We start from the raw sequence: 13,528 nt of genomic DNA on the forward strand, positions 1-13,528 counted from the left end.
AAGTGGCAATGTACAACACAGAGAAAGCTACTACACTTTATAGAAAAAGATAATAATTTCAGAAGCACAAATGTGATTCAGCAACCGATCTAGTCCAAATGATTTAGGCAAGGAACCGGTTATTATTTGTATTGGCTGCCACGTCCAAATCATGCACACATTCTTGCTTTTCTGTTTAATTTAACAGTGTTTTTGAGACCATATATATACTTTCTTTACAAATAATTCCAACACTTTATAATAAGGTTCGATTAGGTTAAGTTAGTTAGGGATAGTTCACCCAAATAGCAAAATTATGTCATTAATAACTTACCCTCATGTTGTTCCACACCCGTGAGACCTCCGTTCATCTTCGGAAAACAGTTTAAGATATTTTAGATTTAGTCCGAGAGCTCTCAGTCCCTCCATTGAAGCTGTGTGTACGGTATACTGTCCATGTCCAGAAAGATAAGAAAAACATCATCAAAGCATTCAGCATTGTCTTCTCTTCCATGTCTGTTGTGAGAGAGTTCAAATCAAAGCAGTTGGTCATATCCGGTTCGCGAACTAATCAGTTGATGTAACCGGATCTTTTTGAACCAGTTCACCAAATCGAACTGAATCGTTTTAAACGGTTGGCGTCTGCAATACACATTAATCCATACATGACTTAAGCTGTTAACTTTTTTAATGTGGCTGACACTCCCTCTGAGTTAAAACAAACCATCTATCTGAATACTCTTGTCTACTCGTCTCTCTAGTCACTCTCAATGCTCTGAAGGCGGGCTTTGGTAAATTGTCTCCCCAACATGACGTAATGCAATGCACTGTGGGGGAAAGGAGAATCGTTGCAAACCGCTTTAAGATAGTACCTACTTTTTCGCATTATATTCCGTTTTGTAATACCTAACAACATAAAATACAATGGATAACAGTTTAAATGTTTATAACCAACAAGAAAATTGCACAAATTTGTTGAAAAATTAACCTTGCAACACGGCCTTTAATGTAAGCTATTAATGTGTATTAACGTGTTAATTATTGTAAAGTAGGCTACTACCTAAATAATGTATTTCTAGCGTTCATCTGAAAAATATGAATAGAATACCCCAACAGAACACAGAATGTAGAGCTCCACAAAGTTTCTAAGATTGAAGAATGCTGTAGAGTATAGGACATTAGCCTACTGCAGTTCCATTAGCTTTTATTACAGATATAGCCTATGTGATTTGACATTCTAAAGCATTTGTGTGTGTGTGTGTGTGTGTGTGTGTGTGTGTGTGTGTGTGTGTGTGTGTGTGTGTGTGTGTGTGTGTGTGTGAATAAAAGAGTTAGTAGCCTAGTTTTCTACCTGGTTATCTGGATAACTGTCGCTATGTTAAATAGTAATCCATTTAAATGCACATATCAACTATCCACGATATATAAAATAACTTTTTAAAGCAGGGGATTTAAACATTTTAGGATATTAGTATAATTTTGCTCGCTCCCGAAGTGAGCGCCCAGAGCGTAAACATGAGTTTACTGCGTCCTCGTGTGGACGGAACAAACACTTCATTGTCCCAAGAGGCATGTGAGAGCTGTGGAATGTGTCAGTGTCATCAGAACATACAGAACAGAGCTGGAAAGTCCAGGTTTAGAAAGAAAAATTCCTCCTCAGTGTTTTGTTCCAGTCTCTTGGATTTTCTAATAAGTAGGCCTACCGTTTTTCAGCCAGGAGGTAGAACTATAGTAAAATCAGCTGGTTGAGTTCATGAGCGGTATAAACATATAGGACTTCTACTTTCTGACCCCTGGGCTTCCCCCCTCCGCTACAGAGCTAACTTGAGTGCTTTTCATGAAAGTAGCATTTCTGCTTCGAGTATTGTTTTGAACCCTTGGACCTGTGGCTACGGGCGGAGCAACAACATTTAGAAATGAAAGCGAAACTTAAACTTAATTCAGTCCGGAGCAAAAACAAATGATTTCTCTCCAGGTTTCTGACCTCAGTTTGACAAGTGTCAGTACCACAACTTTCCATTTCATCTACAGACTACTCTGAAAAACGATGGACACCAGGTGGGTATTATTTGTAATACTTAAATCAGTAGTTTTTTTATATTCTTATAGTCAAACAAAGTTAGCCTAAATAAAAAGTAAAAACCCAAGTCGGAAGCCATATTTCTCAGGGAGAGAGAGAGACAGAGAAAGAGAGAGAGAGAGCGTGTGTAACAACGTTAAAGCTCTAAAATACGTTTTAACAAATTAAGATCAGTCTGGCGAAGTGTAAATATTTGTTAAAAAAAAAATTACACGGGAGCGCGCATATCAGACGCTGAACTAGATAGCGTCAGAGGAGCTGAGCGATGCTGTAAAATGTTTTGTCTTAATAGAGAAAACATCCATTGGACAAACTAGATATTGTCACGAGCATTTAAATACTTATATAGAAAATAATTAAACATTAATGCTGCTGTCTGCTAATATTTTTATTAGCTCACGACTATTATTTGAGAGCAGTGGCACAAGCGCACTAAGTTCTGCATATGGTGCTCCAGGAGCAGATTGGTAGCTCTGGGTGTGGTGTGTGGTGTTTGCAAAATAAGGATCATTTAATCATAAAATTACCATTGTTTTGCACTAATAATACATTTACTAATAATATTTAATGTTCATTTCTTGTTTATTTTTCTTTTGTTTATTGTTTATAAAGCACTAAGCTTGAGTTAAGATGCATACAAAATTTACTTTTATTGACAGTCGTAACAGATGCAAGATCTTTTATAATTTATCAGTATTTTGCATGGCAAAGTCAATTTCTGCATATAGCTACATATTACGCCAAATAGAAGCCGAAAATCATGTTATATTTCATCTTGAGATTGGTTTGGCCAGCAACAATTATTTGTTGGCTATTTTACAAATGGGAATACAACGAATTCATGACAATGTTTTACATTCAATACCTCAAAAAATATAGAGAAAAGTACTTTAAACACGTCTGGAATGCAATAAAACATTTTTAAAAGCTGTTTTAAAGCATTTGCTGCATGGATAATACTATTTAAAAAAGGATAATAATTCACATTAGACAAAATTGCATTGCAGCAAATCCTTTATATCTTAAGGTATTCAGAACATAGCAACATAAAAATCAGAAAATATTATTTTAAATTATTACAGTACAAAGTTTTACATATATGCCCTGTATATATATATATATATATATATATATATATATATATAGGGCATAGTCTATATTAAAAAAGTGTACCCTACCTCAATCATAACTCATCTATAACTATTTAACTTTTCTAGGAAAACTAAGGCAGTAAAACCTCATGGGAGTATCTCAGCAAAATACAATTGTTTTAATATTTAATGCAAACATTAATGTAAAACAAAAATAGTTTGATCCATAAGTCATAAACTCTTAAAAAAGGATGTCAATTTTAAATACAATTTGGTGTGTTTTGTGTTAAATGTGTTAAAAAGAAAAAAAAAAAATACAACACAATGGATCCAACACGTGTTATTTATCAGCCAATCACATTGCTGCTTGCATCACTTCCTGAGCCATCATTTTGCTCAAGAGCAAGTTTCCTCACTTCATAGTCTATATGTGAGTTTGCAGTGTTTTTATTGCAATGTTTGATCAAAAATAACATATACTTGGCAAATTGTAATGGCGCTGATGAGACGTGAGACATGTGGATGCATGTGCAAAGCTTTATTCTTAAACATGGTCAAAACAGGCGAGGGTCAAACAAAAGCAAACGGGTATATTGAGGGCAAGACAGAAGAGTACTCCAAAACGGCATGGTCGATCGGTGGCTAACAATTTCCTGAGGGTGAAGCAAATGGGGAAAATCCAGATAACAGCAATAATCCAGGCAGGGGCAAACCGAGTCTGAAACAACCAGACAAAATCCGGTAACACTTTAGAATACTGTTTCTTACTTACTGCATAACTAATAAGAAATTATTGAAGAACTAACAGGTGATTATTCATTAAGACTTAACTCACTACTGTTAACTACTAAGGAAGATGTGTTAACTAATCAGTAAGTAATATAATTTTATGATTGTGTTAAGTAACAGTTAGCTATAATCATTAACTAATGAATTCTGTCATACCTACTGAAGAACTACTATTAATTATCTACTAGTTAGGGTTCAAGAAAAATAACTATGAAGTAAAGTTCACTTTAGAATAGGCCTGCTGTTTCAGGTTCAAAATAAGTTCTGCAGAATTATTTGATAATTATTTATTAATTACTAATGGGTTCCCTATGCTTTCACTTTAGAATACTGTTTAAAGAGCCAGTAGGATGAAAATTCTAAGCTTCCTATCACTGTTTATAAGTCCTGTACATTAGGTTTAAATCCATCCAAGGTTAAAAAACATTGTCATTTTGTCAAAATATCATTTTAAAATTACCTCAATTCTCAGAGATCCCCAAACGGTTCGCGCGAAGCTGTTCAAAAAATTCAGTTTCCTTAAACCCCACCTTTCGGTAGCATACTGTGTTCTGATTGGTCAACTGACATAGTCAAGTTTGATTCGTTGTTCCGCACACAACTTCATGGTAAACAATGCGTTAGCATCTTTTTGGGGTGAATTATGTCTTAATCCTCTCATCGCGAAGCAAACAGTAAAATAAAAAACTTGAACAGTCTCGCTGCTTTTTCTTCTGTGTGGGCGTATTCAAGTCGCGCGCTTCAGTTTGAATCTGAATAGCGCGTTCAGATCAGTGGTCACATTAGATATAACGAAGGGAGACATGGAAAACAGACATCGCGTTGTTTTCATATGGATTACTTTACCACAGAATATCTGTTTTCGGCAGCACTTGATTAGACTTAAAGTAGATATGGCAAGCTTTCTATAGATATCTCTCTCGTGTCTCTTCGTTGAGTATTCACGGAGTTACACTTCATTTTAATGACGTGTTTGTAAATGAAGATCAGCGCAGACAGGCTGCAGACAGCACACTGATAAGACGCTCGGGAGAAAACAAACACACAACTTCATAATCATACTTCGCGTTGTGATTCGGAGATGATCGTTGGTCTAAATAAAGTTGGTAATGAACCATCTTTTATGGCCAAACGCTTTGAAAATCCCGCCTTGTACTCACCGAGATTAGAAAAGCAGTCATCAGTGAAATGTTGTGGACACAACAAAAGGGATTTGTTGTACTGCTCTGGTATTGTGGTAAAAATGAGTTTTAGCCATTGTTTCTTCTGATTTTCATTCTTTGGCAGTGAAAATAAAACAAACTTGCCTTTACAATTAAAAACACAACATGTCTCCTCAACATGACGCTATCACACCAACCAGAGCGTCTGTGTGTGGGGGGGGGGGGGATAATTCTTGAGGAATTATCTAATAATTCTTTATTAATTACTAATGGGTTCCCAATATTTTCACTTTAGAATAGGCCTAATTTTTCAGATTCTAAATAAGTTCTGCAGAATTATTTGATAATTATTTATTAATTACTAATGGGTTCCCAATATTTTCACTCTAGAATAGGCCTAATGTTTCAGGTTTCAGATAAGTCCTGCAGAAGTATATGATAAATATGTATTAATTACTAATTGGTTACCTGTATTTTCACTTTTCATCAGGCTTTGCCTTACATAAAGAAATTTAATTAATGGTAATGTGGTATATGCTGACGAGGCACACATACAGTACTATAAAATATAAAAACTAAGGTAATTATCGCAAGGCACTGGAGTCGTGGTAAGGTTCCTACTGGAAGCTGATTTCTTACAAAACACACTCACAAAACAATTCACTACACAGGCAAAACCTCAATAAAATGTATTGCATTTATTAATATTGCATTTTTATACTACTACAACTGCTATTAACTTTTATATGAAAGGGTGTTTTTTATATGAAAATAACTGTTCATTAGTTACTTCATAGTTATTTTTCTTGAACCCTAACTAGTAGATAATTAATAGTAGTTATTCAGTGGGTATGACAGAATTCATTAGTTAATGATTATAGCTAACTGTTACTTAACACAATCATAAAATTGTATTACATACTGATGAATTAACATATCTTCCTAAGTACAGGCCTGGCTGCAGGATGAAATGACTGAGGGGGCATGTGAAATTGTTAAGGGGGCTTAACTTTATTACACCATCAAAATGCTTTGATGGCTGTCATGTTCATCAGCTGTACTCTCAATCACACTTTCAGTGTTCTTTTTGTGGTCTGAAATACGCTGCATATACTTTCTTATGTCCATTTTTAATGATATTAATGATAATTCACATTTTAGCTGAAACTGAATTGCTGATAATATCACATGTTCAGATATTTGCTCGATGGACACCGAATGGCGCGGGGTTGGATAAAACCACGCCCCTTGCTTTAAATTTAAACCACTGTATTTTCCATGTGATTTAAAGCTGCGGTAGGGAACTTTTGACGCTCTAGCGGTTAATAAACAGAACTGCTTGCGTCTTGCGGAAGAACATCGTAGCCGGAACTACTTCTCTCTGTTTATGTCTATGAAGACTCACAAAGGTACTGGGTTACTCCGCCGCGGTATCCCCGAAGCAATCTAAAATATATAAACACTTATTATAGGTGCACCCTAGTGATTCAGGACAAGCCAAAACCACGGTTTGGAAAATGGATTCATGGTGTACTCGCTTATTATATACATTTTTCTACATTTTGAACACAAAGTTACGGACCGCAGCTCTGATTGGTTATTTTTTACCGGGAGCGAAGGAGTTTCTGCAAATGGCAATAGGACCACTGGGAGGATCCAGAGGAGCTTGATTTTTTTCAGATTATCTGTCTCATATTCTACTGTCAGGACATAATGACAGGTTTAATAAATATGTAAAACATTTTTTTACAAAAGTTCCCTACAGCACCTTTAATACCCACATCAGGAAATCACACAGCCAAGCCAGCGTCATTTATTATGAATAATTAACCCTTTCACACTAAAGTTTAAAATATTCTAACTGACTCCCGAGAGTAAGATTTGTCAAGGCGACAGTTATTTTAGAACGTTCCCCCTTAATGTTTCCATGGCAACGCGTCATATGTGTCACGTGAAACACAGCAGCCACAATAACTGTATAACAGATGTAGCCTATCCTTCATTTCGTTTTTCCTTTTTTATTCGAAATATTCACAAACTTACTTACCATGTCATCAACTATCCTATATGCCGATTCTCAAATATGTGTAAGTGAGTGTGTTTGGTCGTTTTAAAATCTTTATAACAATAGAGTAAACTTTATAGATAGCATACTTCCACTGTGTTTATCTGATTTTAAAAACACACGCCGGCTAATTACATTTGAATAGATTGTTTTTGCTGCTTTCACAGACTCCAAATGTAGCCTATTGTTTTACCAGTGCTTACGTGTAGCCTATTTAAATGTATGAAATCTAAAATAAACATTAAGAGGTTGAAAACACTACATAGTTGTGATATATGACAGCGTTGAGCTCGTCCGTATCTGGCTCAGCGCCAACCAACGCGAAAGATATTTGAATCTGGCAGTAATGCAAAAATGAAACAGAGGGGGCACAAGTCAGATCTGAGGGGGCATTGCCCCCTTTTGCCCCCTCGTGGCGCCGGGCCTGCCTAAGTAGTTAACAGTGAGTTAAGTGTTAATGAAAAATCACCTGTTAGTTCTTCAATAATTCCTTATTGGTTATGTAGTAAGTAAGAAACAGTATTCTAAAGTGTTACCCAAAATCCATATTACGGATGACCGATTTCGGCACAACCAGCTCCAGAATTAAATCTCTCTCTTGCACTATTAGTGGCGTCCGTTTCTATGGCACAAAAATATTGCCATTCATCTTAGTTCATCGCAATCTCACAAAGACACGTTATTATCAATAGTTTTCTACGCCGCACATCGAATCTCTTATTCACCTAGCGTCAACACTTTGATATAATGAGATTCACGCTGAACACAATACCTGAACAAAACTTCCAGCGATTTGAGAGGTGAGTAGATTCAGAAGGCAGATAACCCTGTCTGGTCTGCAAACCACGTGTCAAAACAAAACACACACGATAAATAAGGAAATGACGTAAGAACCAGCGTGCGCCAGACTGGAGTTCTCGCGCAATATCTGTATATAAAATGATAGCCTGCAAATTGTCTGTGCACTGATTTCCAGCGACAAGGAGAAAAAGACAAACAAATCATGCAGCAGGAGATGCAGGGAACAGTGATTGGGTGTTCTGCAGAGAGTCGGAGGTAATAATTTAACAGTAATTATGCTGATGTTGCAGCTGGTCAAGCAAATGTTTGTGCTTATGATATATATGACATGTATCTATTAAAATACTGATATTCTGGTATGTAACTCCTCCCGAAATCCCCTTTGCCCTGTATCTTGATCCCATTAGCTGCAAGTGATCGCCGATGTAATTTTCAGTCAGAAATCATTTCACACCGTGTGATTTGTGAATCGGCTCCAGATATTTAGGTTTCGATATATTTAGCGGGCGTCGGCGAATCCCTTTGATTGCGTCTTTGACAATTCACACTGCGTGATTGTCACTCGCGTGAACGAGCACCGATTTGCCTCACTCGAGGCTGCGGTGTGTGAAAATCAGAAGGCAGGGCATAGAGGAGAAATAATTTACAATATGTGGAAAATAATTGATTTTTTGAACCTTAAACTGCATAAACACATTTCATTACACCAAATACACAAAATAATGTTCTTTTTAGCAGCATCATATGACCCCTTTAAATCGTGCAGTGTAAACTCTGCATAACTTAAACACCTCTGATTCAGGTAATCAACAAATAGGCTGTTTGTGATTGGCTACATTGCTCAACGCTGCAAAAACACATTGAAATAGAAATTGATCTTCAGAGTGCAAACCGTCCATAATGCACTGGATAGTTTGCCAAATCTGCAACAAAATGCCATTAATACAGCTTTAATTGCGGGTGCTATTGATACATTTGAGGGTGGCCTACTTAGCATCCCCTTTAGAACCGGGACTGAACCTGGACTGTTTCAGGCAAATAGAGTGATGATAAATTGTCAGTAGCGGATTCTTAAAACTGAATATTTGGTAATATCCATAGCATGAATCAGTTGTTTGCCAGATATGCCACGGACTGAATATTTTCATTTGTAAGAAAAAACCCAACCATGAAACTAAACGCACCATGACAAACCGTAGTCAAAAACTTAACCTAGACATTAGATATCTTAAGAGGAACTACAAAATAGCTCTTATCACAGTAGCTGTTTTGTATGGCAATTTAGGATGACCTACTTAGTACACTAACTAACCATAGTTTAATGCATTAATCATTTTATTCAGAGAAGAAATACCATTGTTCCTAACTTAAGTCCTTTGTTTTGATTGTCAGGGAACAACTACAGGAGCTCCTGTCAGAGTATGTAGAGGACACACTCATCTGCATTTCCACAGTGAGGGACTTCTGTGACAAACAACAAAAATGGACCCTTCAGAGAGAGACAGAGCTGGATAACATCAGAGACATCAAGGACAGAGCAGACCAAGTCAGTCTTAAGTTTGACCATGTTCAGCGCTCCGAGAACAAAGCCAAGGCTTTTGGGCAATTCCTGTGGAGTGGTTTAACTCAAGTCACCGCTGACTCCAGATATCAGGAGCTGGAGAAGGAACTGGGCGCTGTCCTGGAGGACACACTCGAGGGGCTGAAGAAACTTCACCACTTTCTGGATGCAGTGGAGAAGCTCACAGTCACCTCACTGTTTGTCTTCACTGGACGGAGCTTCTTGCCAAAAGGAGAGAGTCCTGAAAGTGTGCGATCGGTCATCACAGCTGCCAGAATGGCCTCTCCTCTCCTCATCCACTTTAAACGAAATCCAGAAACCTTCTTCCTTCCTTCACTTAATAACCTGGACGTCCTGGCCTTTCAACTAGACAAATATATGCGTATCACTGAACGGATCTGTGAGAAGATGGAGAAGAAGTTAGTTTCTAATATTCTTGCACTGTTGATTTTAAAAAGATAGTTATCTGATTGTATAAACCTCTTAATACACCCATCTAAGTGGTATTTACTACATTTTATCTAAGGATTAGTTCCATAATTCCATTGTTTTATTCATTTATATATTTATTTTCTCAAAGATCTAAGAGTGTTTATTGGTCCGGCGATGTCCATAGGTAAGAAATACTTTAAAGATGTAGTTTTATATATAAAAGTGTGTGTGTGTGTGTGTGTGTGTGTGTGTGTGTGTATATATATATATATTAGGGGTGTAACGGTTCACAAAATTCACGGTTCGGTTCGATACGATACACTGATGTCACGGTTCGGTTCGGTTCGGTTCGATACGTTTTAGATACAGCAAAATGTAAAAACATCTCAACTTTTCAGAATGCCGCAAGCGCACCGCGGGTCATGTGACAAGAACCAACCAATCAGCTTCATCCTTTCCCGTATCAAGGTTGAGAGCTCAGCCAAGATGAAGGAACAGCTGATCATAGTTGTATATGGATTGCAATTTTGAAATAAATTTAGTAGCAGAGCTACTGCAAGCGATTTTTAGAGCTGCAAATCCATTTATCCTTCGCTGAAATTTCCGCGTCTCATGGAGAGAGCACGTCATTGTTGCTTAGCAAAGACAGACGCCTCATGAGCGCTTCTGCCCGAGCGCTTTGGAAAGGAGGAGAAAGACGTGCTTAGCGTTTTCCACGCGTTTTTAGGAGCGATATGTGAACGGCCCCTAAGGCGCTCGCTCACTCAGCATGCGCTGAAGGCTCGTTGCAAAATGTCTAATGCATTTAACAGACCAGAAATATAAGATCCTAAAATAACCAACAGGTCTGGTGTTTGGGTTGGATTCCCTGTAAGCTATAGTGTCTAAATGCTGCAGGGATAGTTTGCTGCGTGCATGTTTCTCCTTTTTTTCGTCTTTTCCCAGATAGTACTGACGCATATATCCCAGATATTCCCGCTGGTGTTTTTTTTTTTTTTTTTTTTTTTTTTTTTTTTTATTCCCGCTGGTGTACCCTGTCATGTTGCAGATGCGACATACCGTTGTTTTTTTATCCACCACTCTCTTGCCATCACCATTATAGCTTAAAGGGAATCCAAAGTGCACCCAAACACCAGACCTGTTGGTTATTGGGGGATCTTATCATTTCTAGTCTGTTAAACGCATTGGCTATTTTGCAACGAGCCTTCAGCGTGTACTGAGTGAGCGAGCGCCTGCTGAGTAGCCTAACATAAACATATAAGATGGTGTTTTTTTCTTCTTTGGGAGTGTCAGGGGCGTTGCCTGTTACGTTGTTTGGGTTATTGGGCTACCTTGTTGAACGCATATCATTATATTTCTATCTCTCTCTTTTTTTTTTTTTTTTTCCAAATATAATTAATTACTCCAACGAACCGTTCGGTATACATAATGCGTACCGCGTACCGAACCGAAAGCGTCGTACCGAACGGTTCAATACGAATACGCGTATCGTTACACCCCTAATATATATATATATATATATATATATATGTTTGTTAATCATAGTGAAACTCTTTACAGATTTAAGAAGGGTGAGCCTATAGTGAAGTTCAGCTTGAACTTAAGTGAGGACTCCATGAATAAAATGCTTAATCATTTGAAGCAGTTGTGCAAAATAAGGTGAGACCTTTCTTTTCTTTTCTTTTTTCAGCTGTTTTCACTCTCAGGTGCATTGTTAATGGTGGCTTTAAACTCATCTTTTGTATTATCTAGGATGGACCTGGACACCAGGCTGTCCTTAATTTTTCAGGAACACGCTCTGCACTTCATTGGTGTGTTCAGTCAGCGTCGCTCTAGAATGGAGCAGTTCCTGTCGGATCTGGAGGAGAGTGCAGTTCAGCTGGACAGGATGAAGATGGGGGCCAGTATCTCCACTGTGGCTGGCAGTTCAGTTGGGATAGCAGGCGGTGTCTTGTCCATCGTTGGTCTTGCTCTTGCCCCTGTCACTGCAGGAGTGTCCCTGGCTCTGACACTGACCGGTGTTGGTCTGGGGGTGACCAGTGGTGTCAATAGTGTGGTAACAGGCATCACTGAGGCAGCAGTCAACAGCCACCATGGGAAAAATGCACAGAGCATTTTCCAGAGATACATGAATGATGTGGGGAAGATTCTAGACTGTCTGGAGCAGGCAAGTCGTGAGGAGCGTTTAGTAGGGCTTGATGTTGTAGATATGATGATTGGAGCAGGAAAGTTGATAGCTCGTGCTGGAGGAGTGGCCAAAAGTATTGATGCCCTGGTAGATGCAGCTTCAGCTGTTAAAGTTCTCAAAAGTGAGGAGGTGATTGCAACTGCAGCGAAGGTCGGGCTCCAGGAGGCGCAAAGTGCACGCAGCATTCCCAAACTCGCTGCAGACCTGCCCGACATTGGACAGCTGGCAAAAGGGACGCCCCTAGCGCTCTCTAAGTCTGCTAGAGCTGGATTCATCACTCTAAATGCCCTCTTTATTGGCATAGATGTCCTGTTCATTTGCAAAGATAGTATAAGTCTGGCCAGAGGGAGCAAGAGTGAGGCTTCTCAGCTCATCCGCTCCAGAGCAGCTCTGTGGAAATCTGAGCTGGAGGCCTGGCAGAAGATCCATGATTCCTTATGCATAGGAATATGGAGCTTTAGGAAAAGCCAGGAAGTGCTGGAGCAACTGTTTCTGCCTTAAATTTGTTTGAGTAATTTGCTACTAAAGTACATGTCAAGATTCAAGAAGAGTTGAGATGAACAAGAAATATTTGTATTTAAATGAATGAATGTAACTATTACAGTTAGATATTCTGTCCTGCAACAGTAACCAATTATCAATACTTGTGTTATTTCAAGCTGATTAACTTGTTAATAATTCATGTTAGTAAAATATAAGCTTTACAGAGACCTGCTCAGTTTTCTTCAACTTGGACAACTGGACAAAGCTACGTCCAAGTAAAAAAATCTGTTTATTCTTTATATTTGTACATTTTACATGTCAAAAAAACAACAACATTTGAATATAACCGATTAAAAAAAACATTGCATTAATGGGTCTTATGTGTCTAGGACTTACGATTTATATGGAGTGTTTATAGTCTGGTTAGATCTCACCTGTAGAGAGTAAATGCATTTGCTGTTTATTGTCTGTTGTTTGCTCTTAGGGTGGTGTGTGAGTTTCAGTTGCTTCAGTTAAACACTGACAGATCAAGTGATGTGATAACATGGGTGTATAAGCATAAAGGGGAATTCTTAAAACCACATACGGATTCCAGCCGACAAATGATTACAAAATGTTAGTGTGTTTTTTTTTTTTACACTTCCTCAAAGACAAGCAGCAAAACAGAAACAGGCTACTTTTGCATATTACAGGAATTTGCTTAATTATAAGATACAGCTTCACTACTAAAATGTTGCAAAACATAAAATAAAATCTGGTTTAATTGAGCATACAAATCTGAGACTTTTTTTTCTTTTTTCTTTTTGAACATTTTAAATGTTTTTGAAAACCCAAAGCAGAATGTTGTGTATGTCAAACATGTCATGAGACTCGTGACATTTGATAATCGTGACATT

At 37.9% G+C, this 13,528-nt stretch overlaps 1 protein-coding gene across 4 annotated transcripts; it reads left to right on the top strand.

Annotated features, from left to right (window-relative positions):
• The first annotated feature begins 1,576 nt into the window (after positions 1 to 1,576).
• Positions 1,577 to 13,281, top strand: apol (apolipoprotein L). Of its 4 annotated transcripts, none has more exons than XM_026201805.1 (6): positions 1,577 to 2,037; positions 8,144 to 8,223; positions 9,361 to 9,948; positions 10,110 to 10,145; positions 11,522 to 11,620; positions 11,714 to 13,281. In XM_026201805.1, exons 2-6 carry the CDS (start codon positions 8,171 to 8,173, stop codon positions 12,648 to 12,650), a joined length of 1,713 nt encoding a protein of 570 aa, XP_026057590.1. In that variant the 5' UTR covers positions 1,577 to 2,037; positions 8,144 to 8,170; the 3' UTR covers positions 12,651 to 13,281. The 4 variants fall into 4 exon arrangements, with proteins under 4 accessions (XP_026057590.1, XP_026057602.1, XP_026057584.1 ...); XM_026201799.1 differs by lacking the exon at positions 1,577 to 2,037 and adding an exon at positions 6,860 to 7,189; XM_026201810.1 differs by lacking the exon at positions 1,577 to 2,037 and adding an exon at positions 7,654 to 7,967.
• Positions 13,282 to 13,528: the final 247 nt, after the last annotated feature.

This window comes from Carassius auratus, chromosome 3 (genome assembly GCF_003368295.1).
Source record: "Carassius auratus strain Wakin chromosome 3, ASM336829v1, whole genome shotgun sequence".
Classification (NCBI taxonomy): Eukaryota; Metazoa; Chordata; class Actinopteri; order Cypriniformes; family Cyprinidae; genus Carassius; species Carassius auratus.